Source organism: Montipora capricornis, chromosome 9, assembly GCF_036669925.1.
Source record: "Montipora capricornis isolate CH-2021 chromosome 9, ASM3666992v2, whole genome shotgun sequence".
In the NCBI taxonomy this organism is placed as follows: Eukaryota; Metazoa; Cnidaria; class Anthozoa; order Scleractinia; family Acroporidae; genus Montipora; species Montipora capricornis.
The window spans coordinates 45797776-45825141 of record NC_090891.1 but is presented as its reverse complement, the minus strand read 5'-3'; the positions used below and the strand labels follow the sequence as shown (position 1 = coordinate 45825141).

At 38.2% G+C, this 27366-nt stretch overlaps 1 protein-coding gene across 1 annotated transcript; it reads left to right on the top strand.

Moving 5' to 3' along the window:
- Window positions 1-113: 113 nt before the first annotated feature.
- LOC138015777 (RNA-binding protein 26-like) lies at window positions 114-25993 on the top strand. The gene is given in 21 exon segments (XM_068862886.1): window positions 114-324; window positions 4454-4572; window positions 5842-6071; window positions 9239-9713; window positions 10585-11034; window positions 12495-12674; window positions 13684-14000; window positions 16218-16367; window positions 16855-16947; window positions 17138-17260; window positions 18353-18427; window positions 20263-20325; window positions 20440-20544; window positions 21942-21984; window positions 21987-22045; window positions 23576-23603; window positions 23606-23790; window positions 24446-24532; window positions 24698-24704; window positions 24707-24861; window positions 25761-25993. Coding segments are annotated over 21 exon segments (3102 nt in total). The 5' UTR covers window positions 114-265; the 3' UTR covers window positions 25860-25993.
- The last annotated feature ends 1373 nt before the right edge of the window (window positions 25994-27366 follow it).

The following is a 27366-nucleotide window of genomic DNA, read 5'->3' as shown; positions in this document are numbered from 1 at the left end:
ACAAAATGGCGAGCAACGTTGTTGGTCTGTCCTACAAACTTGGCCTGATTCTGGAGTAGCTGTGGTAAAACGAATGTTTGAGAACACCGGCGCGATGTGTTTAAAGGATAAAGAAATGTGCTATCCCACTGAAATTTCAAGTTGTGTCATAGCTTTGGATATCTTGTCTCGAGTTTCAACTATATATAGTTAACTTGCTGTGAACGTGGTATTGCTGAGTGTTGCTGTTTGGAGTACAAGCTATTTTCAGATTATTTTCTACAACATGCAGATTAAAAGTGTAGAGGCTTTGAAGTCGTGGTTGACTACTCGTTTGGAATCAGTGTAAGTACAAATAATTGAGAAAACCGTGAATACGATAATTCGAAATCGGGGTCAGGTGTTAAGATAAGAGAAGTCTCAATTAATTAAATCAAGTTTCTAACCATCAGTACTCGGTCTGGAGTATTTCTAAACATTAGTTTACCTGGTTCATTTTTCACAACCGATGAACAAATTGTTGACACGTGAGTAATCGACAGACAACATTATTCAAAACAGTTCCTTTCAAAATGAAATACAGTTTCTTGTGATCAAAGATCAAAAGCACCTGTACTGACTAAAAGTAATCAACGGACAGGGTGTCATGAATAAGGAAGGCTAAATCAAAAGGCTCCTTCATCTACCCATGTATATAATTCTTTTTCTTTTTTTTTAATTGGGAGGAAGCCCATTGAACTGTCCAAATCAATAAGCCTTTTGTCCCTAAAGTGGGAACTACAGAATACAGGGCCATTTCTGAAGCAGTATCACTGAAGTGGCTTCTCAGCTCACCATTAAACAGTAGAAGTCAATGTTTAAGAAAGGAGTAAGGTTTATCAGTGAGAGAAATTATCTTTAAGTGGTTCCGCAGCTCGTCAGTCATGTCTGGCAATCCACCAAGCCACTCAAATAATACTTGTTTCATTTGACTGCAGAGCCACCAAGCCATTGAAAAAAATACTTTTTTTAAAAGTGACCCTGTATTCTGTAGATTCGGCGTTTCTCGTTTCTCATTGATGAGGAAAATCATCAGGGATTACAAAGAGTGAAATCTGTAAGTGGCGCTCTTTGGTGACAAAGGATATAATGGGACAGTGTTAGAGCAGATGTAGCTGTTTTTGAATTACATGTAGTTTTCAAAGTTATAAAATGCCTTGGAACCAAAGCCAAGCCCAAGCCAATCACAGATAATGCAAACATTGCAGTCCAATCAAAAGTCGAAGCAATACATGCAATTTCCCAAAGCGCAGAAAGAAATGTACCCATAGGAGAAAAGGTTGGTTTGGGTTTGGCTTCTCGTTTGTTGAAAAAAGCCTTGCAAAATGCAACTTTATAACTAGGAGTAATCAGTGATTAGTAAATGCATTAGAATGTCTGCCATTGAAACTGAGGTTGGGAGAACTTTGCGTGATGCTGTAATGTATACGTTGAGGCAGATTGACAAGGAGTCATTAGTCATTACCTCTTTTTGGGCAAATGGTTTGAACCAGCATGGAAGAACATGTAGACGAACTTTAAGTGTCTCAAGCAGGGGTTTTGCAAGTCGTGATGGAGCATTGCATTACACAGCATAGAACAGCTGTGAAAGACCAAGAGACCCTGCGGGAACAAAGTTGTACTTGAAAGTAACTTGTGCAATCAGTTGGAAAGGTTTTCCATGCCTTTTTTTATAAGAAGGAATTGATTAGAAATTACAAAAAAGGACATAGATGTGAGTTACAGTACAATAAAAACTTGTGTATAAGCCGCAGAGATGTATCCAGGTTTTCAAATTTGGGGGTCCTCTGGACCCCTTTTTGAAAAATTTGGGGGTCCATTTCAAAATTTTGGGGGTCCAGCTAATTAATATTCAAGAATTAATATGCGATCTATTGCCTCTTAATTGCTGCTGCAGTACCCTTTCAGATTTCTAACTGGACAAATATAAAGCCTTATCCCTTCCCAAAAACATGTACTTAAAATGATCAATTTCTTTGAAACTGTTGATTCATCAATCAAAATGTATGGGCTGTCAAAGCTCCATCGATCACATCTGAAAACGTCTCGAGGAATCCGTATGCTCTAGGAACTGTTGGCTCCAGTTGATAAATTATCTAGATCTCCACAGTGAAAAAAAACAGAACTGAATCTCAATTTTCCCTAAAAGAGCATCATTTATTTCAACGACATTTGAGGTGTAATTTAGGAACAAAAGAGTAAACAAATGTAAGCGATCGATACACAGTTCATCATCGGCCTGTGCAGCCGTGACTTTGCCACGGCCAATGTTAATAATCAAGCGATTGAATACATTCAAGTTTCATGTTCAACACATTAATTTTAACACTAACTCCGAAGAAAAGTTGCATAATTTGCAAAACAGACAAGTTACGTGCAAGACAAGAACCGAGACAATGACACATGCGCGCCTGGAATTAATATCAACAGGGTTGCACAAAACAAAAATTTAACATACTTTGCAGTTGGATTCTCTGTCATTTCCCTCACGATAAGCGAACTAATGCTTGAAATTCACTTGAAAAGTATGCAACAAACTGAACTTCGACTGAAATGTTTAATTATCACGGGCGGAAGATCGAAAGTGTCGCCGATTGTCTCGCCAAACAAACAGCTCAGATCATGTCACGCAACACGTGCGAATTCAAAACTGAACTCCTGAAGCTGGACACAATGGTTGAAAAAACGAAATTATTCGACTACAAAAATCCGAAAATAACAGCTTATCTTGAAAGTTAAGGAACTCGATCATTTTTCCGTTGTGAGAAATGGGAATGTTCAATTTCCTTGTGAAATACGCCATTCGCATGTTTTTCCTAGCGTTCATAATTTGCATAAACGTTCAATTTTTTTTTCTGCGTCCAATTGGACCCTTTGTTCCATAATCTATGCGTCCAAAAGGAAAACGAGTGCGTCCCAGGACGCAATGACGCACTCTGGATACATCTCTGTAAGCCGCATCTTTTTGCCGAAATATTAAGCTCAAAATTTTGGGTGCAGCTTATATACAAGACTATTGCTTTCAGAGGGAGTAAACTGACTGGTATGGGGTCACAAATAACAGTAAAAACCTTCAGTAAATAAATGTTAAACATAATTATTCTTCGACTGATCATTTGAACACTAACTCTCCACCGCATGCGAGAAAATACCACAGGAAAACTGGTAAGGCAAATGGCCAACTGTTTTGTTGCATGTTATTACTCGCATGGTGTGTTTGTCCAAGGGGTTGTTTAACTCTTGTTTAGCAACACGTTTTTATCAGATCAATAGCTTCCATATGTACGTCTTTATAAACATGACATGAAGTCCATGTTGTTTTTCGAGTCTGACTCAGTCCAGACTTTTTTCTGTAAATGTCTGCATGGTTACTAAGCAAACCTTTCGTATCGTTCCCTGTGCTTTATTTTTGCTCAAATTTCATTGTTTTTATTTCAACTTTGGGGTTTAACAATGAAGACAAGTGTTGTCAGTTCCAAGAATTAGAGATATCAGTTAACAAAGATAAGCTTTTAAGGTGATTCCCTGTGAGTGTGAGTGTGAGGTGATGTTGTAGGGGTCCAATTCGCTTACTTTTTTTTGCAAGATCGAGCAATTTGAAATCACTTTACTGAAAGATTTTGGCCTGAACAAACAAGTAGATTCAAGTGTTCAGTAATATTCAGTAGCTTTTGCTATATAACTGCAATTTTTCCGATTGATCAAGTTTTGAACGCTTCTTTCGTAATTCGGTGAGAAACATGTAAAATAAAAGGTATTTTAAGAGTTGATTAACTTCTTAGGTCGCTACAAATACAGCATTAGATTTTGGCAATTTTGTCACAGACGAACAAACAATTTTTTTTTTGCCAAGTGCTTTTTTTAAGTTTTTATTTTTTTCTCAAAATCACGCTTGAAATTTGGGGGTGCGGATTATACACAAGTTTTTACGGTATCTCTTCTCCACTGGACTGTCTCTCATTTGACAGGCTGTTATTAGGATTTCTCACTGACCCCAGCATCCTAAACCCTATAACCCTCAAAAATGCCTCTTTTTAGAAAGGTTTAGCTCTGGCCCCAGTCGTTCAAAAGGTGGATAATTCTATCCACCGGATAAATCACTATTCATTGGATAGTGCAATTAGTTTTCCTATAACTTATCCACTGGATAGTGATTTATCCGGCGAATAGCACTATCCATCATTTGAACAACTGAGGCCTGGCTAACACAAGTAGATTTTACTGTTCAGTGGGGCATTTTTTAGGTTAAGAATTACCAGTAATGCAGCTGCTCCAGCCTCACAAACTTACACGTATGTTTAAGATTGAACTACACGTACCAAACCACTTTCTTTGATGCATGGTAAGCATTTTTAATCAAGTTGGCCGTACAGTAAATTTAATTCTCACAGGTTGTTGGAAATAATTTTCCTTGTTCCTATTTTGAATTCACTAGTTGTGATGCTGATCCAGCTGCACTAGCTAAATATGTTGTTGCATTGGTGAAAAAGGATAAGCCGATGGATGAACTGAAGGATATTTGCATTGATCAGTTGGAAGTTTTTCTTTCTGACGGTAAGACCCATGCATGTACAGAACCATGACTAATTAGAAGCAAGTTGGAAATACAGTATATCCTGCCATACATGTACCTAGACTTCTCACTCTTTTGCTTTTTGTTTCATTTTTAACCAGTAGTAGTACTGACTTCCACCTTTTTCTTTGTTCAAAGCAGAGCTCTCAAGTGTCACGCACTGGGCGTGAGTCTCGCGCATTTCGATGCAATGTCATGCTCTCACGCCGACACAAGCATTTCTCACGCAGAAGTGCTCATGAATTCCAAATTCATTTCTTCACTGGCACTGAACTTCCGCCAATGTTCTTTTTGAAATCTGTTCGTGTGACCAATTTTCTTGTTCTTCAGGACTTTCACCCGTTAATGTACATGTATGAAGTGTAGGCAGATATATTAGCTCAGGCTGGCCATAATTACATGTGCTCTCTTAGCAAGCAACATGAAAGAACCAAAATGGCGGACTTGATGGTGCATTTCCAGCAATTTGAGAGGTGCAAATGTCAAACATTTTCCAGGGAAGCATGCCCCCGAACCCCCCAGCAAGCATCTCACTCTTTGGAAACCTTAAGACTTGAGGGCTCTGTCAAAGTACTATGTGTTTCTGTAAAGAGTCAAACCCAGTCATCAGGCCTATCCTTGAACGTTTTGTAAATGTCTTGAAAGGTCACACTACCCTGGGTTTGCCAAAGTGGGAAACAAGAGTTCTGGACGGCTTTCCTCGCGCTGAGAGTTGAATAGCAAGCCGTTGTAATAACCTTGTTGCAGCTTGTCTTGAGAATACAAACTGTTTCTGCAACAACAACAGTTCTCAATAAAAAAAGATTCCAAATCCACCTAATTAAGACTGAAGTGAAATTTCAAGTTCTAAATTACTTGGGGAAAAATCGTTCACACTGAAAAAAGTCAGTTTCCCAAGGTAAACTGTCAACAAGTTGAGTTTACCTTGGTAGAAAGTCTGCAGTGTGACCATGACTATACATGTAGGTTTGAAGATCACTGATTGAAACAGTTTTCCAATACAAAAATGCATATCCTCATTACCAGTTACCATAATATTATATAGCTTTCCCAAGATATGGGGAAAGAATTTTTTTTTTAAAGAAATAAAATTATTTTGAAGGTAGTGATCAATTTCTTTATTCTCGTGACTTTGCATATTTGATATCATTGTATGTATTTATCATGTCAGGATTTGTTTCGTTATTTTTGCTTCATGAATACTTGTACCGTCCCTTTGATTAATAAGTTTATCTCATCTTTCTTTTTAGAAACGGCCAGTTTTGTGAATGTGCTGTTTGATGCCCTGACAGACTTTTCATATATGCCACAAACATTAGTGGAACAGCCTGTGGCACCCATTACTATCCCTGCTTCTCAGTTAGTAATATCACCCCAACCTGTGCCTCCCCCAATACCAGTAATTAAAGTACCGGTACAAGAAAAACCAAGGAAAACTTCAGTAACGGAGGATGTGTTAACGACGCGAGTGCTAGAAGAGGTAGGGATTGAGTAATAAAACTTAATGACTTCTGCGGCCACATGATTACTGATATGATATTGATGACTTAATAGATGCATTCCTTTTTGTTCTTTGCAATAATTGCAAACACCAAACTTACAATTATTGTAAGTTTGGTGTTTGCACACAAAAAAATAGCATGGCTTGGTAAACAAGTGCATTCAGTAGTAGTAGTAATCATCTTTCTTGAGGATACTAATGTCACAAGAAGTGGTTTACAGAAGGGTCCTTCAGAAAAGACAAACAAGTGAGGAAATATCACACAAAGCCCTGTCCATTATATAGTTAAGCATGGGTTAAAATGAGGATTGCTTGGTAACTAAGTGTGTTCAGTTTAAACAAACTGATGAACAGATGGTACACAGAAGCACTTTCCAGGTCACATGTAGTTTGTGTTTTGATTTTCAAAATAAGATAAAGAAGTCTTCCCAGATTAAAAATGCTTACCGTGCATCAAAGAAAGTGGTTTGGTACATGTAGTTCAATGTTAAGCAATTTATTAAAATGAATGGGACAAAAATAATGGTAAGTAACTCTCAGTGAGCAGAATGTTGTGGTTTCTATTTATTGTTGGATAAAATGTTTTTAACCAGTCTGTTTTATGTTCAGTCCATTAAAGAAATTCATCAGCAAAGCGAAATCAATTAAAGCAATTATTTTATTGGTTCTTTTAACATGTTCAAAAGAAAGTGATTTACATGTAGTGTTGACAGTTTCAGTGACTGTCAGCCATCTTTATCATAAGTAATATGCTAAATGTCGTGGATTGTTAAATTATGTAGTCATAACTAACCTGCCATAACATTCTATTCAGTGTCAATTTTTTTATTATAAGTTCTTCAAAGACTTTTTAATAATTCATGAGCCAAACAGGTCATTGATAAAACATTGCATGCATGAGCTTAGAAACTGATAAAGCACTCCTCATTAGAATTCTTTGTATAAAGCATACTAATAAGGCATTGCTTGTTTTTCTTGTATGCTGATGTTCCCCTCTCACAATTTGAACCTCTGTCCAAAGGGAAACCCTTTTTGAGGAATGTTTTTGAAGCCGTTCATTAAACTCACAGATTGTGTTTTTAATTATCAGGCCTTGGTTGGTCAAAAGGTGGATAGCGCTATCCACCGGATAAATCACTATCCAGCGGATGATCACTATCAAAACCAATTGAGTTATCTAGTGGATAGCGCTATCCACCTTTTGAACAACCGGGGCTAGGTCTATAACCACTTGGCTTTGCTTCATGGTCTTAACCCATTGACTCCTGGGGGTTCCCCATTGACGAGTAAAACTTTATGGTCTGGCGTTAGACAGAGTAAAATACTAAGTCTGGCCGGTTTAGGGGTGAATGGGTTAACCCTTTGATGCCCAAACCGGCCATACTTAGTATTTTACTCTGTCTAATGCCAGACCATTTTACTCGTCAATAGGGAACCCCCAGGAGTCAATGGGTTAAACCCAATAATTTATTAAAGTTAATAGTACACATTAACTAACATGCCATTACCGGGTACATTATTTTAACTTAAATTTGCTATGGCAACAACTTTTTATATACGGTAAAGTCATTATAATTAACTTTCCTTTACCTTCACTGTTTTGGTAAAGATGGCTGACAGTCATTGAAACTGAAAACACCAAAGAACGTGTTAGACAGAACCATTAAATTAATGTTCAGTTCTTTTTAGATTATGCTAATAATACAGTAATTTATTATACATGTCGTTGTGAGAAAGAGGAGACCAATTTCAATCGTTTCACCAAAATTAATTTTAAAGAAGAAAACGTTATAAAGGGCATCATTGTCAAGGAAAGAAAAGTTAATTTTTTGTAGCAGATCCATTTTGAGAAGAGATTAATTTATTTGCTTGTTTACGTTTGTTTGAGCGTTTCATGTTTTGCCAGATCGTTGGAGAGCATTACAGCACTATTTTTTGTGTAGAATTTGAACAACAACAGGCCATTTTACAGTTGTTTTCTCAGTGACTGCGAGGCTGCTGATGACCTTGTATTGAAAAAGACCGCACTGCTTTTCTTGTGTAAATTGTGTTATTGTAATGTGAATAATAGTCTTCATTAACATTAGAAAGCACAAAGGTTTGTTTCAAAGCAGGGTCACCAGCATCCTCTCTTCTCTTTTTTGCAAAAACGAGTTCATTAGATTGTGGTAAGCAAAGAGGAAAATGCAAATGTTTACAAAAGTCATTCCTGCCAGCTCAATTTCACCTACATTTATGTCCAGAAATTCAATTAGATACACACTCAACATTGAAATCTAACATAGAGTGTGTTTCCTTAAGTCTAAGCCTTTGCTACTGGTTTCCAAAATAACGTAAGGGTAAAAGTTAGTGTGATTTTTAAGTACATGTACATGTAAGTGCACCTGTTTATGGGTGGCACTAAAAGCCAGAATTCGCAAGAATTACAACAACTTATCCACTGGATAACTCAATTTTCTTTGCTAGTGTAAATGGTATTGCCGTCTCAAAATCGCAATTTGTTTATATCATCAATCGACCATTTGAACTTCGACCTTTTTTGGATTCTGGATTCTTGCTTTTAGTGCTGCCCCCTTGTTTATTTCTACTTGAGGAGCAGTGTTTGGGAGATACTTTGTGACTTTAATTGTCTGTATTCCAAAGACACAAGTGATGTTGATTTTGATAGGCTTAGCTACATAATTCGGGAATTTTTTGGGGAATTTTAGGCATCATCATTTTGTATTCCAACCTGCCAGGCGAGTGGTCAGTCTGTTCATATCCATTTCTTATCAGCGGTTATTCACCAAAAGGGGTCCTACAGTGCATCTAAGCAGCGGTTTCGCACCATAGTTTCAGAATCCGGATCTCTGCTTGATAGCAAATACGGATATGGCAGACTTTGCATTATAAGAAACGAAATTTATAAGGATTTTTGGGAATTTTAGAGAGCTTTTGGAGAATTTTAGACATTTCGAAAATAATTTTTGGTTGGCTTTTGGTTGGGAAATTCCAGATAGAAATTTAGGCAATTTTTTTGGGAATTATGTAGCTAAGCCTATGTTTTGATGCTTATTGAAATCTATGTGCATAGATCTATAGCTACTTCATTGGCCCGATTTATATCCGTTTTCACCATTTTTTTTTTCAAATCATCATCATTGCAGCCAGACGATGATGACAGAGATTTTAAGAGAACAAGACGAGCAACGGACTCCACTGACCGCAACACCAGTGGAGCTAACTCAGTAGTTTCTAGCAGTGGGGACCGGCCTCGCAAACGCAGAGCTGACGATGACCGAAATAGGGGTGACTTTTCCAAGGTTCCTAAAGAGGAACATGGTGGACCCCAAGAGGACTCCAGAAATATCAATGTCATATATCCTATTCCAAGCTCAGTGCATCGAGAAAGGGTTTTAAAGCACGGCCCTGATGGTGGGGATTCTGTACTTCGTCCTGGAATGCTTCCTCATGATGATCGCAGGGGTCGACGTGGGAGTCCATTAAGGGATCATAGAGGTGGAAGAATGGGACGGGATCGTATCGTTCGTGATAGATTCAGAGATGATCGAATGCGTCATGATAGAAGAGACGACAGGGAAAGGGGTGGTGTCAGGAAGTCTCGTTGCCGTGATTATGATGGTATGGTTTGTTTTATTTTACGACCATTTAAATACCGGTAGTGATTTTTCTGAAAAGTGATGCAATACCATCAAATCAGGCAGTTGCCAAACAGTTAACCTGTGAATAAGTGTTGGACAAGGGGTAACCAGGTGACAATGAGTTTTGGGAGAGATTTTGTCCTTGTCTGCCATCTTGATTTCAAGTTCATACGGACACCAATGCAAAATCATTTGGTGCAATATTATTATTCTAAGAATATTAGTTCTTAAAATTGCAAAAAGTCCAGGTTGTCCCTGTTTTAAAAGCCAGGCAACCAAACTTGTGAAATTGGTTGCCCTGATAAATCCTTGGCTGCCCACAAGGAAACCCCCTATGATTAAATGCATACCGTGTTGACATGAAATCAATGGCGAAAGAGCTTGAATATCCTATAGTTCATTGTGTGCTCCTGTGTCTCTTGCACTTTCTAATCTGACGATGTTTTGTAAAAGTTACAGATATTCAAAACAAGGGAAAATGCTCAGCTGCAGAAAATTAATTGTTGTTAACTTCACACTACTATCAGACATTGACAATAGAAAACCAGCAAGTTACAGTTGGGTGCTTCTTACCATTAATTTAATTCATTATCTATTTTGGCTGGGTTGTCAGTAGTTTTTTCCTCGGGCAACCAGGCTTTTTACTTGACCCAAAACTAGCCGTCTGGTAAACTTTCCTATTGTTTCAGACACTGGGCAACCACTAATTTTGAGCACTGCAAGACATTATTTAGAAATCATTGCATGTGCCACGGGCTAGTTTATTTGGTTTTATTAGTTGTGGGCTGTCCAACTACTTGAACACACACATATACATGTTTTGTAATTCATTTCTGTTCTTACTTCAACAGAGAAAGGATTTTGTATGCGTGGAGAACTCTGTCCTTTTGACCATGGAAATGACCCAGTGGTGGTACAAGAAATGCTTCCCCCGGGGATGTTAGGATTTCCTACTTCTACAGGGCCCTCCTTCCTCCCAGATGGTCAATCAATTCCTGGGGGTGCCTTACCGGGAAATGCTGGTCCCATACCTGCAGGTTATCCAACTCCAAACTCTCAACCTCCTCCCCCTGGTACCTCAAGTGCATTGTCTAATGATGCACCAAAACCACAAGGGACTCAGAAAGGTTCTGATAACAGTGTACCTGCAAGTGGCCCACGTCCCCCAGCCCCTCCAGGAATGGTCCGTCCGGGTAATCAGCGACCTGTCTTGCCACCACATGCAGTTCGTATGATGCAACAGCCACGGCCCATGCTCAGAGGGCAAGGACCTCGCACTCCATTTGTGAACCCGTTTGAAGGTGAGTTGTAAAGTGATAGATTCAATATAAACACAGGATCTGTAAATGATTAAAAATGGCAAACCAACATTTGAACTGTATACGTACATCAGGGTTTGCAGGGGTATAAGTTAAACATGCATTTTTGTTGGCTCTGACCCTTGCAGAAATTAAATGGAGAGTTGACCGGAAGGGTATTGTTTCATTACATTTTTATCATTCATCCATTTCTTGAGGAGGTCTCTGGAGCTTCACTCTGTACACACATGCTTTGTTTTGTTAATACCTTTCTTTGTCTTGCTTGCATCTCTTTGGCATACTAATTTTGGTGATTCGTTGCTTCCTTTGGAGTTACTTCCATAAACATATCTGCTCGGTGGGTAACTACAGTGCGTCCGTTATATTTTGCATGTTATGTTTACAGTGATGTCTTGTGTCTCCTGTGGCCAGGTTGTTGCCCCAGCAGGGATTTTGCCTGGACGCAGAATCCCGAGGAGGCATCATTGTAGCTTGCGCTTATATAGAGTTACAGTGATATCATATTACATATGTGGTGTGTATCACCAGAAAAAATCTCAACTTGAAAGCTGTAAGCGCAAACATAATAATCGGGAAATTGACGTTTTCACACCAAATGTCTGCAAGTACATGTAAGTCTTTGTTAATGATGACATAGAAGAGAATGGCAGAAGAACAAGAGAACACGTGAACATAATTGTGAAAAAACATCTTGCCATCTGTCACAGTGCACCATATATTTATACACGTGCTAGTAGCGAGCGTTGCGCGAAGTAACAGTTATAGTGTGTCGGAGTAGTGCTTCTTAAGTCATTCAAATGAGCTTCATTTTTTGTGTGAGAACAAAACAAATTTTCAGGGAGAACAAGCTGGAATAATAATTATTGTGAAATACTTAAATACTTATGAGCCCTAGTACTCTCCAGACTCCCCTAGGTAGCTTGGGCCTTTAACGCTCAGAAGGTGGCGCCAAAACATGTCATGTCCCATGCTTTCAGAAATATGACCCTGCTGATTTGTCCTCTCGTTGCTTCAACATCGACTGCTCCATTTGTAAGCAGCGACCTTTACCTCTGCCCTGGTTGTTTGAATTCTGCATACAACTATACTTATCAGTGGGGGCAGCTGTTGTATCAACTATTACTAGTTATAGTGGCCTGCTGTGCTGGCAAGGAGATACCTGGAGTTGCCTTCAATCATAACTTAAGTACACTTGTGCTCCAAAAAGGGAGTGACTCACTGTATTGGAGGTTTTGGTGATAAGTTACCCATCTAGCAGAATAAGTGTTCTTAGTTGGTAATGTGTGTCCGGTTTAAATTTTACAGGTCTCTTTGTCTAGTACCGGTAATAAAAATTAATGTATAAATATAATTTTTACTGGTAGTTATCATACAGAGTTTTGAACATAAGCAGGCAGGTTTAAACATGTAGACAAGTCAATATTTTCCTTTCTTACCTGTAGATTCTTACAATCCAGAACAACCCCAGTTTGACAGGACGCCTGTGTGGATGAGGCTGGGTAATGGCCGACCTCCCCACATTCTTCCACCACAGGCTGGAGTCTTTCATCCTGGTGGTATGGGTTTGCGATCAAGGGAGCTATTACCTGTGACTCCAAATCCACCTCAGCTCACTGTACAAGGTAACTGTTATAAAGCTGCTTTTATTTTGTGATGTAATGTAACAGTTACTGCTCTTTTTACCTTGACGTAGAGGCAGAGACTCAAGTACAGTCGAACCTCGATTATCCGGACTCATTGGGACTACACGTAATAGTCCGGATAATCGATGGTCCGGATAATCGAGAATATGAATATTAATGAGGAACAAAAACTGATTACATTAAGAAAGCGACATTTAATCGAGCAACAAAACAATTGCAAATCGTTTGGTAAACAATAATTTATGGTCTACATCTTCACTGTCCGTTGTGAATACCTGTACACGTGTCAGCAAACGTTATGATCTTTTTCCCTTCTCTTGCGGATATCACATATATGCCGTTTACTAACGCCATATTCAGCTGACAAATAATTGGTTCCTTTTTCTTCTTTCTCTAATCGCAAAATTATAGCTTACGCTTCAAGGACATGATGATCGTGAAGAAACATTCGTGACGTAGTGCAGCTTGTTCGCCGAACGAGCCAATAGAGCGTGAAATTTCACTTAGCAACAAAGCAACTCTAAGCCAATCAGAACTCATTCGTAATTTCTGCATTAGTTACGACGTGTGCGAGCGCTGCTTTATTTTGCTTTTTGAAAGAGAAACAAACTTGCGTTTACTTTACTTTTCAACGCTGTAGTTTTAAAAGAATATGGCTAGGGATCTTGATGTTGACTAATAAATCTTCATGACAAAATTGGGACCAGAGAAAAAGTCCGGATAATCGATAAATCCGGATAATCGAGGTCCGGATCAGCGAGGTTCAACTGTATATAATTTTTAGAAGAAAGCAGAGATACCATTCTTAAATGAATGGACTATTTTCCACTCTGTTGTAACACTTCCAAATATAAAGTCTACATAATTTATGCTGGTAGCATGATTCTCTTGGTGTTTCTAATGTCGCTTGCTTACGATTGTTGGGACTACTTTTCATGTAGTAACTGAGCAAGTACAAAAAAATCAGACTGTTTTTTCCTCTTCTTAGTTCCTGGTATTTCAGCACCTGGTTCTGGAGTCCCAGCTGTTCCGGACAGAATTGTCACACACTCAGACCCAAACAAGACCACCCCTCCCATGCGTCAGGAAAAGCCACCTCTGCAACAACAGACCCCAGGGGTACCCCAGGAGAGTACATCAGATGTCTCTACCCCTGTTAACCACACAGATCCTATCAAACATCAGCTGGGTTTTCCAAGGAAATTCAGTGATACCCTGGAATTAAAGAGGATTCCCCGTGATCTAAACAATATTTCTAAATTGAATGAACATTTCCAAAGATTTGGTACTATTACAAACATTCAGGTACAATGTCATTTGAGACATTACACTAATTACAGGTGGATAACGCTATCCACTGGATAAATCAGTCTCCAGTTCATAAACACTAGCAAAACCAAAAATTACAGGTGGATGACGCTATCGACTGGATAAATCACTCTCCAGTGCATAAACACTAGCAAAACCAATAATTATTGAGTTATCCAGTGGATAGTGCTATACACCCTTCAAACAACTTAGCCCAGAAAGTCAATTTTAAAACTAATTATGAACAGGCATTTACATGTAACCTTATTCTCCACAAGGAGTTTCCATTGTCTGGCAACAGAATCACATGACCTTGAAGCATGTAACTTACAACTCCTTTCCTTGGAACAAAGCTAGGTTTTTTGTGGACACCAATTTTTTGCCCAAATTATGGACTAAAATAAGATCGAAGCTGCACTTGCGGGAAAATGAGCGAGCTACGTTACATCCAAATAAGGAAATGTTTAAACTAAAAAAACCCTGCTCTGAACCAGAGTTAAATGCTTCAAGATCATAGCTTCTGCAGGCACTGTACACAGCAAAATTTGCAAATCTTAGGTGATGGAAACATAGTGTTTGAGTGGATATAGATGTTGTGAACCCTTTCGCAGCCTAAGTGGTTACATTTTGATGAGTAATCTCCTCTGGCATTTAACAGAGTTAAATGTTTAAGTGTCATTCTTATTGTTGTCGGGCACAAACAAGAGACAAGAAACAATGTACACTCGCCAGGGACAACTTGGGCAGACGATGTGCTGGCAAGGCTTGGATAGAAACCACCAATCAGAAGGACTGTGCACGATGGGCCTGGGAGCATATCCCAAGGCAGTAATCTAGCAGCTCTTGTAACATATAATGTGATTGACTAGCTACCCAAGCCTAAAAACAAAACAGTAATTAAAGGTAGCAGCTCTCATAACCTGCTATTGTTTGATATTGTAAACAGCTTCTATTGTTTAAGTCTAAGTCGTTGGTTTAATTGTTTAGTCTTTTGTTTTCGGCTAGGGTAGGGAGCTAATCACATTATACATGTACATGTACGTTACGAGAGTTGCTACATGGCTCTGCCAAGGGGTTGCCTCATGCCTGTGCTGCAAGGTGGATATGGTGGCTGGCATAATGTCCTGGGCTAAGTTAGCAAATGGTCAAATGCATGTTTATTTCAAGATGGAACTGCTAGTTTGTGTACAAAGTAAACAATGTGATGGAAAGCATCAACAAAGCATTGGACAGTTCAGAACCACTGTTGATGGGTACAGTTACATGTATTGGTAGAGCAGGACTGGAATGCAGATTATCCACTTGCAATTCCACAGCTTTTGATGACACACATACATTTATATCCAGAATTAGTATCACCCAGCTAGTGGACTAATGCAAATCCTGCATATTAATTGGCTATGCTACTAGAGGACTATTAGTAATAGTCCTCAAGTAGCGAAAAGCGTGACGCTTTCTTTCGTTTTATTCCCAAATACATATTCTTCAACTTGCATTTGCTAACTTTATTACTGCCTTTTCTGTCCGACTACTTGGGTGATACTAAAACAATTAGACCCTTCACCCTCAAGGGCCACGGGCCAATAGCCTATTCGGCTTCGCCTCGTGGGCTATTGACCCGTAGCCCTTTGCGGGCTACGGGTCTAATTGTTAAGTACATGTACACCTGATTATGTGCTTGCCAATTTTGACAAGCGTACAAAGAATGGACATGCCCTTGCTTCCTTCTCAATTTTAACATTACTTGTGTCCTGAATACATGTACAAGCAATAAGTGGCAATGAAGTGTTCTTTTAACTTTACTCCCTAACAACGTCCAGATCCAGTGAAAAATAATTATTCTCTTGAGGAGAGATTTAGCATTGCATTTACATGAAACAACAAATGGGAAACAGCAGGATTCTCTTTGTATAAGTTGCTCAAGATCTTCAGCTAACAGTCAAGGAATCAGCTAAAGTGAAACACAGGTCCTTCATTTTTTTTGCAAAACATAAATTTTAGCCAGCCACTCACTGTTTGACATAATTGCAATGCTGAATCTATCGAATAATTAGACAACCCTAACCTGAGCTCTTTGTTGTTGTAAATATTATTAGTGGTTGATGTGGAGATGTGGAGAGGTCCCACACTCATTGGGTGTGTCTCTGCATGAATTGAGAGGTAAAAAGCCTTGACAAACTTTTAAATGTCAAATATTTTGTATTCCTTCTGAAGGTTTGTGCTTTTAGTGATCCTGAAGCAGCATTGGTTCAATTCTCACATCACACTGAAGCTAAAACAGCTTATTCCTGTCCCGACGCTGTCCTTGGCAACAGGTTTATTCGGGTGTTTTGGCACAATCCGGACAGACCACAAAACAATAAAGTAAGCTACATAGCATAAAGTTCTTCTCAAACAAAAAAATCCTCAAAAAAGCTTAGGGTCATACCATTATTTTTCATGAGGTGAAGCTTCAGTACTTATAATACATGAGAAAAAAAAAAGCCTTGTGATTTGTTTCTTTATGACTTGTGTCGTCTAGGCCCCAACCCCTAAGTGACAATTCAAACTACTCGAGCAAAGTTATGCTGAATAGTCGACTAAATGACACGCAAAATCAAATGATGTATTTCTTTCCATCATGATCAAGTCAAGTCAACTTGAAACAATAATTTAATTTGCTTTTGCATCTTAACAAGAGAAATTATCGCTAAAATAATATGGTATGTATGTGTATTATATAATAGCCTGTTTTGCACTCCCTACACCAGTAGTCACCATGCCTATCAGCATAGGCCTATTTTTAAAATCAGGTTAATCTTTAACCTTGTTGAATGTTTTAAATTGATTTTTAACTGTGGCTTTTTTGTAGGATGGAAATTCAAATCGCTCAGCTGTAGGAGGAATTAGTAATTCGGGAACTGCTCCAGCTGATTTGGGAATTAAAGAAGAAACATCAAACAAGGTAATGGCCACAGAAAATTACAACAACTCTGGTACACTGTTCAAACCGTTGTCTAGTTACTGTTAGAGTAGTAGTCTTGTGTCAGTGAACATGACATTCAAAAAGGAAGAAACATTATTTTACTTTATCACTGAAGCAAAAAACACTGCTATACCAGAAATTACTATGATTGTGTAACTTTAATTCACAGACTGTGGTGGAAGCCAAAGCCAAACCAACCATGTTCCAAAGTGGAAAGACATCTATCTCGAAGAATCCAAAACCTGTTGCTTCTCCAGTGTTAACTAAGAGACAACTAGAACTTCAGAAACAGGTCAGTTTGATTACCTCTTCTGAGACAATACTTAACTGTACTTAACTGCAGTTAATTTCAAAAGCACAACTTAGCGCATTTCTTGTAGCATCTAATGGCACCTGCAGTTACTTTGTTATCTTGCTAGTTGTTTTTCAATATCTTGCACTCAGTTTGTTTAACCCTTTCAGCCCCGATAGTGCCAAATGGCACTTATAGATTTTACTCTGTCTAACGCCAGACGATTTTACTCGTCAATGGGGAACACCTCGGGGCTTAAAGGGTTAAGCTAACAGCGTGAAAAAACTATGTCCCCGTTTAACCCTTTCAGCCCCGATATTGCCAAATGGCACTTATAGATTTTACTCTGTCTAACGCCAGACGATTTTACTCGTCAATGGGCAACCACTCGGGGCTTAAAGGGTTAAGGATTTTTTAATGTGGCAACTGGAGCAAAAGACGCGCACTTACTTTATCCCTTTGAGGTCCAAACCAGCCTAAACCGGCCAGACTTAGTATTTTACTGTCTAACGGCAGACAATTTTACTTCTCTATCGGGAACCCTTAGGGGTCAATGGGTTAAGGTTCCTTTCAAATGACCAGAATATAATTTTGATTACTAGATTTCAAGAAAGGTGGCCTTATTTTCTGAAGCTATAATTTTTTGGGTTTTTTTTTTAAATAATGTTTTTAAAATTCTGGATTTGAAAAGCAAGTAGTCAAAGTTGTGTTGACAGGTGTCTAATTTGCTTCCTGCAAGCTTTTAAAGTGTTTTGTTTCCAGACCAGAGTTGATGAGCTCTAAATTTAATGTGTGATTGACACCTAATTATTATGTACAGTAAGCATCAAATGAATTGTTAGGGGGATTAAATTGTGTTGTTGAGTTACATATATATCTAACATAATTATGCACATGGTATGGTGATCGGATGACAAAAATAAAGGTGTGATGAACCACGACAAATCCATAGTCTTGAATTTGTCTGGCAGGCTTATCAGTTAACCTATCCATCCCAGAAGCAGCCCCCACTGAGTAAAATTAATTCTCATTCTCAGGATTAAAAGGGTACATGGGATTGCAAAATTAAGTAGCCTTCTTTTTGCATTCCAGGAAGCAATCAAGAAGAAGCTGGAAATTCAAAAACAAAAACAAGAACTACTGAATAAGCAAATCAAAGAACAGAAGGTAAACCTTGAAACAGCAATATTCACACACTTAGCAGCTTACTTTGAGTGGTTGCTATTATGGATTGCCTCTTGGGGTGTATTCAAGGAAGATGGCATTTAAGAGTGATTCAGTGTATTATATACTATATTCATGTACTATAATTGTAAATGAGGCGGGAGTACGTCCATGTGTGTTGGTGTCTCAGTACATTGTAAATTTGAACTGTCGCTTCACGAGAAGAGTACATCACCTTCAGCTTTTGCTACAATCTTGCACAAAACTCTTGGGAAAATTTCACCTTAAACATCATTTTGCTTGCATTCACAAAAAATTTTAAATCTTTAGGTACCCTCTCTCCCCCCCCCCCCCCCCTTCCTAAACCAACACTGAATTATTGGGGGGGGGGGGGGAAGTACAGAGGAATTTAATCTTTTATCACACAGATAAATAATTAGGGTAATTTGAACATTTCATAGTGCTGTGTCACATTTTCCCAACAAGTTTTGTCCAAGATTGTAGTTTAGCACTGTGGGTTTGCATGGGATGCAGTAGGTTTACATTGTAAACTCTATTGTGATCTCCCTCTTAAATTGTTCAGAAAAGTGCAAGGATCACTTCACTCTTTCGTCTATAACCGACAAAGCTAAATTCCACATGCAAAATTATTCCCTAATTTCATATTCATAATAATACCATTTGATTAGCTCTTAATATCATGGGTGACAAATTACTCCTTAGTTTTCAAACCTGGATGCCATTATTTTTAGCACTGCATTGTAATTTCACACGTGAAATTATTAATTACAGTGTAACACTGAAAGTATGTGGCAAAATTAAGGTCTTACATGTACATGTATGTCACCCATGTTATTATAATACTTTATTTTACTTTACTGTTATTGCATGAATGTCTTCATGTAGCACTATGCCGTGTTACGGCTCAGAATTCAACAAAGCATTTTTTTCTCCTTTCTTATCTCTTAAAATGCCAGTTACATGTATTCTAAGTGAGATTTTACTGCCCCATCAGTAAAATGCTGTTAATGGAACGTGACCGTACTAAAAGGCCTACTCATGTCGCAATAGTTATCTTCATGTTCTTTGCAGTCGTAAGTTCAAGGTCATAAAATCAATGGTTTTGTTGTAAATAAAATGAGGACATAAAGACTTTGCTCCTAGATCTCAGATTGTAACGTACACCTGCATTGGCCAAATCTGTCTAGGTATAAAGGCCTCAGTTAGCCATCCAAGGTTCACTTGGCAGTTTGTCTTCTATAGTAAACCAACTAGCTGTTTGCAATTTGTTAAAGTTTTTCCCCTACCTCCCTCCCTTTGGAGATGGGTTGGATATATTGCTTTGCCTTTATTAAAATCGGGTCACTCCTGCGTGGTGCGGTTAAGTTTGCGCAGGGATTTCCCCCAAACTTGGTTAGTTTGACTTTGTAGATTGCTCGCTAACCAATATTCTTGTACAATCCAGCACGTGCTGTTTACCACTCAGCTTGTAGTGCTGGGGAGATAGGTGATGTTGTTCTATGTCACGCAATCCGGAAGTCGCATAGGCTAACCAGCTGCAAGGCAGTGTTCCCCCAAAAAAAACGCCAATTCGTCTGTTGTCTCGTTCTACTGCGCCTCGTGTTACGTGTTTAAAAGCTACATGTAATTATGTTGATACCAAGGAACAGTGACATTAAATGAATAATAAAACTACCTGTGTTCTTCAATTCCACTTTGATGTCAATCAAAGTGGCTAAAACCCTCTGAAATAGTTTATGCCCGATTCATCAAATCAGAACTGTATCAATTTTACACTTTATAGTATTATAGACTTGTTTTTTCCTTCTTCTTGCCAGTTATTAATTTCTAAACTTGAAAAGAAGAATCTTGGTGCTGCAGAGAAAGATCTTATCATGAAGGTAAGATAAATTAGGTAAAAGAAGTAAACATTTTTGTTACATTTCCTCACAACTTTGAATGTCTTGTGACCAATACCTTAACCCAAAAAAATTAATATTGCTTTGTGATTGCAGACTATAAAATCATTAAGTTCAAACATTGAGGCATTGAAAAAAGAAGTTGAACTGGCAGCCATGGCGGCTAAATCCAAGGAGAGCCCATCTCAGGCACGGCAGATTGTAAGTGCATGTAGGATGCATGAAGTCACTTGCACACTTTTTTTGTTGTTGTGTGTTCTTTTCTCTGGCCAATTGTTTCAGCCTGGACCTTACCACCCCCCCTTCCCCTCCCCCCCCCCCCCCCCCCCCCACCACTGGTGTGTAAAATCCTCTGGGTCCGGTTGTTTGAAAGCCGATTAATTGCATCCAGGATTAGCGTAAAATTTGGTTCTATTTTTTCAATGTTTTGGTGAACTTTCTTTTTCTTATGTTTGATTTTTAAGATTGACTTCCTCTAATGCAAAGTTTTGCCGAATATCAGCATTGAACAACCTTTGTGAATTGGGAAATAAACTCTGTGGTTTAATTTTAATCTGGGATTAGCATTAATCGGCTTTGAACAACCCGGCCCTGGTGTTAGACAAAATAAAATTTATGTGTCAGGAAAAGGGTTAAAGATTGTGTGGTTTTATCAACTCTCTAAAGCTACACGTATGCAATTTACATACGTGTAGCTTTAGAGAGTTGACAAAACCACACAATCTTTAACCCTTTTCCTACTAAGACTGATGCATAATTATGTGGCATTAATTTTATGATTTGCATTTTCAATATTAAAAATAGTGTGCCTTCCAACACTGTGGAGTTACTTGCACCAATAATGGACCATTATACAGGAGCCTTCAAATAATTTGTTAATAATATCCAATCTCCGCTTTGTCAATTCTTTGCTTGAAATTTGTGCTTGCAAATAATTATCATTAAAGAGAAACTGGTGCAACAGGTTTTCCTCTTTTATAGAGGAATGTTTGATAGCATAGACTGGTACACATGTACATGGGGCAAAGCTTGTGTTCAAGTGTGATGGTAAAGGTAGATGTAGGAGAACTCATCACAGGGCATACTTCCCTTTGAGTGTTTTGATAGATGGGGTGGACAATATTTGTCCTACCCTGGATTCCAGAGGTTATTTTCTCGCTATGAAAAGAGTGACAAAAATGCGAGTCACGCTGCTTCATGACTCGCTCTTTTGTCGCTCTTTTCATAGCAAGAAAATAACCTCTGGAATCCAGGGTAGGACAAATATTGAACTTTCTATATTTTAAGTAATTTTGTTATGTCAAAGGAAAGAGTGATGTTTTATTATTACCTATAAGATGAGAAACCTTTTTTCCAAGTACTAGCACATCCACCATGAAAACGTTCATATGTGAGGACAATGATTTTTTTAAATCCAAACTACATTGTATGTTCCTTTAACTTACTTATAACATAATTTCGGCAGAACTAGTGAATTCTCTATAAGAATTTGTTTCTGGGGAAGACAGTAATAATACTAATTTAAATATTACTAATTTTTATCTTACTGCTACTGTAGGGTTTTAATTTTTTAAAGCTTTTTAAAATATTTTTCTCAGGCTCAGAAAGCAATCCTTGATCAGGAGCTTGATTTGATTACACACCAAACACAGGAGAAGATACAACAGAACTGATGAAAAAAGTAGAAGAACTCAAACAAGAGGTACTTGTGTGCAACAAGAGCACTAATTAATGTGTCAGTTGTGGCTGGTTGTTTATCATAATTATCGGTTCTTGCATCATAATTATTTATTCCTCATCATCCCGAGCTGAGAGGCATTTTGGCACAAAGTATGTATTTTCTAGTGTGTTTAATGGTTAGCTCCTTCTTTGGACCACTGTTTGTCAGAGTGATGGGTGCCCATCCTCAGTGCTGCTTGGGGATTTGTGGCAGGGTTGCCAGGATTTTTCAGCTGTCTTCCTCATAGAAGAGCTGGACACCTACAGCTGTACATTGTGTATAGTGGGCACTCCCAAAATGTCTTGGGCACCAGTTTTAGGCATAAAGCAGTCCAGATTATTTCACAACATGTAAAGGATTCATGCTGGGCTCCTTTAAACCCATTGACAAGTAAAATCGTCTGGCGTTAGACAGTAAAAATACTAAGTCTGGCCGGTTCAGGCCGGTTTGGACGTCAAAGGGTTAAGTTTCAAAAATTTAAGTCCAAAAAACCTGTGTCTTTGAATAATTCCGTAAGAAAGTAAAACACAACCAAATGAAAAGAAAATATCGATTTTGGGCACAGAGGTTTTCTTGGAATTGATTTTATTTTCAGTTCTCTCAAAGTTCAGTGCTTCTAACAGGGTGTGCAGGTGAGGGCTGCACAATTCGATCAATCCCACTCAAAAACGCACAATTCCTAAAAGTCCGCAATATCCCACACAGAACTGAGGATGTGCTTAGAGTTTTTATAAGTACACGTTTTACTGTTTATAACCAAGATTTTGACAACTTTTACAAGCGATTTCCAGGCCATTTTCTTTCCAAAAACACCATTATTTTTTGCTTTTGTCAAACAGCTGCGTTGAACAGTGATTAAAAAAATAATTATACAAGCTGGCATCCTTTGGAGCTCTGCGTAATCCTGAGCACTAGCTCAGTTCCTCATCGGCAGATCAGGACAATGCCCAAAACAGCAAATATTCTTCAAATTTAGGCACATTGTTTGGGTTTTTAACTTAAACCTTTGCAAGGAAAATAACAAGCTATGTAAATCATAATGTATGTCAATTCCTACACTGTACTGAAGGAATTTCGCAACAATACAAACATAAAAAGTAGGAAACAATAATATTGGTATGTGAGATGACCACAAACAAATAAATGTTTATGCAATCGCGCAATAACAATTGGCATGTGTATTCCCTATATAATTACGAAGCCTAGATTTTATCAACTATGGTTATTTTAGCCAATTAAGAATAAGAAAATCGCATAAGAAAAAAACGAACATTTTGAACGAGTGTCAGTCAAGCTTGTTTTGTTTAATACAGAAAGATTGCAAAATCCCGCACAATTCACCACACAATTAAAGTTTGTTCCCACACAATTTGCCTCCAAATCCCACACAATTTTCATTTTTTTTCTGCACCCCGTCAGAAGCCCTGAAATTTGTATCTTACTGCTCAAAAAAGAGACACTACTGCACATTTTTAGGTCTACATTCTAAAAGTATGTTAACATTCTCTTCAGGCAAAATCTCTTGGGTTGCTTGATCCTCCTACAAGGGACGTGGAAGAGGAATAGGGAGGGCTAGAGGAAGGGGGACACCAGTTCGAAGCAGACCTTTCCCAAGAACAACAAGAGTGTGGACAAGAGACAGTGCATCTCTGGATCATCGGACAACACAGATCTCGGTGGAAGAAGTAACCCCAGAACAGAGGGAAGATTTGGCAGAACACTTTAGGGTGAGAACTCTTTTAAGAAATATGTGAGACTTGTTTCGCACTTCTTTTAGGCATGCAGTGGAAATTGTGAAGCTCTCCACTAGGGACACAGCTACATGTAGCATGAGGCAAGACAAGGCACTTAACCCAAAATGTTGAGAAAAACACAGGTTCAGTTGGGAAGATAATCCACAGAAAACATTAAATATAAATTGTTTTAATTGCCAAATGAACTGAAAGTGTCAAAAAACAAAATATTCTTTAAAATGTTGTATTGAAGTGTATTGTGACATAATGGTGACATGCTTTAGAAAAAGATTCAAGAAATTATAAGAAATAGGAAAACCAAAAACCGCATCACTATTCATTTGGCACCAATTTCGCTTGCCCTGGTTCCAAAAAGGAGTAAAAAGAGGTCATTTTTCTGAAGAAATACCTCTTGAAAAATGCTGAAAATAGCATTTCAGAGCTTTTAGGATTCAGAATTTCTGGGGGACCAAAACCCTAGCCCCAGACCCCTTTCACAGCTCTCTTCGGGGATCACAGGTCTTGCCTCATCTTTACCAAAAGTCTAGCTACAGCTCAGTCTTCTTGTGTACATACCAAGTAATTTAACATATTTAATGGACGAGTTGCCATGCACTTCATTTCACTTTTGTCATTCGTTCATTTTCAGGAATTTGGTATTGTTGACAATGAAGAATACATTGAGGACAAAGAAAAGCTGAACTTGACCTTTAGGACAAGAAAGGAAGCAGAAATTGTAAGAAAATTATTGGTCACTCATTCACTTATTCATTCTTGCATTCTCTTATTCATTCTTGCATTCTCTTGTTCAAAATGAGCGGACAGGTCCTTTTCTCAATTCATTTTTAGTCAGTGTTGTTTGTTTGTGCATGGATTTTTATTTCTATTTCTGTTCTTTCAGGCATACAACAAGGAAAAACGTACAAGGGCAGGGCACTCAAAATTTCCTGGTACCGTGCTCCTGTCCCCCCTGTGTCCCCATCAGTGGCAGTGACAACACCCACTACTCCCACCGCACTTAAGAAAGTGGAGGAAGAGCTGGGGCTGGATTTTGATGCTGAATTGGTTAGTAGTAATTTGGTAATTGCTCCAAGTGCATGTTTCTTCTTAAGTGGTAATGTATTGCTATAGCTGAATCAAGCTTTGGGGCATGATGCTACTGGCTTTGAAAAATCGTCGCTGAGACTGCAAATTTTCAGACCACACATTGGATGAGTCTGTTTGCATAGCAGTAGCTAGCTGAGGGGCAAGGGGGACAGTTGCCCCCTAAAAAATATTCGAAAGAAAAATAATATTAATGTTACCTAGTCTCTTTCTGGAGTGTTGGGCAGATAGTTTGGACTTGAGTAATTTCACCTTTGAATCTTTTCACAGCCGATTTGCTTGTCTTGATTGATAACGATATTTTTGAGGAAAATCCATTTGGAGACATCATAGACTAATCTGCTACTTAGCGATTCATCAATAGTTCAATACGAATAATAGTAATACAACTTTATTGGGTAAACACAAATTACTGGTAAAACCAGTAGTTTACAGAAACTTAACCTCAACGAGTACCTGTCTTTGTAAACTTCGACTGATTACCGGTAATGTTTACATATGATGAAATATATCCATGAATGTAGCACTTCCGTGCCTCTGCACTTCAAATTATTTTTTCTGGGAGAGCATTTCCCCCAGACCCTCGTAAAGACTTGTACCTCCACTACTCACTTCTTTGCCCCTCCCCCACCCCCCCCCCCCCCCCCAGTCAAAAATTACTAGCCCCGGCCTTGATTTGTCTGAAGATTTTGCCTCTGCTTATTTATACCAAATTGCATTTGAAATCATGTGATTACAGTGTCACCTATACGTTTGTTCTATTTTACCTAATTGACTGTCTATTGTTTTCATGTTTGCATGCATTCTGTAGTTGATACTCTTTTTCATTGTTTTTCCATCCTATTTTCATTAATTTTTAGGGAAAACATGAATTTGATCCAGAAGCTGAGGCACTGCTGCTTGGTGAAGATTTTGATGAAGAAGATGAAGAGGAAGATGAACGACCATGGAAAAGATAGTCACCGCTTTAACATTAGGAGCACAGGATGCCAGTGTTTCTACACATTAGAGCATATTAATTTGAAGCCTTTTGATGAATAATGTATTTATGTGAAATATTCTTTTTGCATTGAATGCAAGATCCCAGTGAGAAATGTTCAGAGTAAATACCGTCAAATTATTTTCATCTTCATTTGTAACAACATTTCACTATGTTGCAAAAGGAAATCAATATTGTTATTGGTGTTAGGATTTAAAAAGAGTTCTCCTTCAAGAATCTACTAAGAACCTTTTGATGGCAAGACAAGATTTTTTTGTAGCTTGACTTGTAAATTTACTTCACGGAAAGGAAATCGTTTTACAACGGTCTTAATATTGTATTACATGTAATAATACTGTTTTAATGTGATTTTATAGGTCAGTAAGTTTCAATCAGTGCTAAAGTTAACTTATGACATGCATGAAAAATGAGCAGTAAAAAAGAAAATGAAACAAAAAAAAAAGACAATCAAAATATGAGCATGATGAGAATGAAAATGTCACATTCCCAAAAAAAAGTTCTGTATTTGAAAACAGAAAAAACACTTGTACAACAACAAAAACAAAAACAAAAAAAAACAAACATGCTTCAAAAGTCAATGACCAACAGTCATCTGGTTACAAACACTGTGTTGTAATCACTTGAATGAAGCAGTTGATTGAGGACTGGGTTGAAGAAGACAGTTTGTCAAGTGAACAGATACCTGTAGATGCCTCAAGACGATACCTGGTGAGCTGTACAGACGAGCAGGAAAAAGATTAAAGAATCAAGAATAATTCAAGGTGACCTTTTGACAAGTCTGTGCATGGCTGTTATGGCCTTTTGCAAAAGTGTAATATTTCTAGAATTCATACCAATAACGTTTGTTCTATGCTATTTAACATTGCTTCTTGTGCTTTGGTTTCAAAGGTCAGCCATCTTTGACATCACCAAATCTTCCAATGATGTAAAAACTGACACTTTCACAAATCATTCCCCATACTATATAGACAATATTTCCTGATTTTCTAACATTACTTGTTTTTGTTTTATTTGAAAGGTTTCATCTTGGTCATCAACTTCACACTGTGCATTAATAATCAATACAGAGTTCAATTTATCTATCAAAGCATGTTTAAGTGCAGAGTTTGTGGGCAATGTTCCCCAAAATACTAGTAGGATTCACAGGTGCCCCACTAAGGAAAGAGCCAGAGACAATTGCATGCTTTTTTTTTTTGTTGTTGTATATATTGTGCAAAAGCAAACAATAGGCTGATTTAGCAACAGAACGGGAACATCAGTGGCGACGGCGCGCGCAGAAAAAAACACCAATGAGAATTCAGAATAGAGTAGACTCTACTCTTTTCTTCTCTATTCTAAATTCTCATTGGTAGTTTTGCTGCGCGCGATGTCGCCACTGACGTTCCCGTTCTGTTGCTAAATCAGCCTAGTAGCTAATTCAGGTGTCCCTGCCTAGGAGAGTTCCAAATTAGACTAATCAAGTGGTT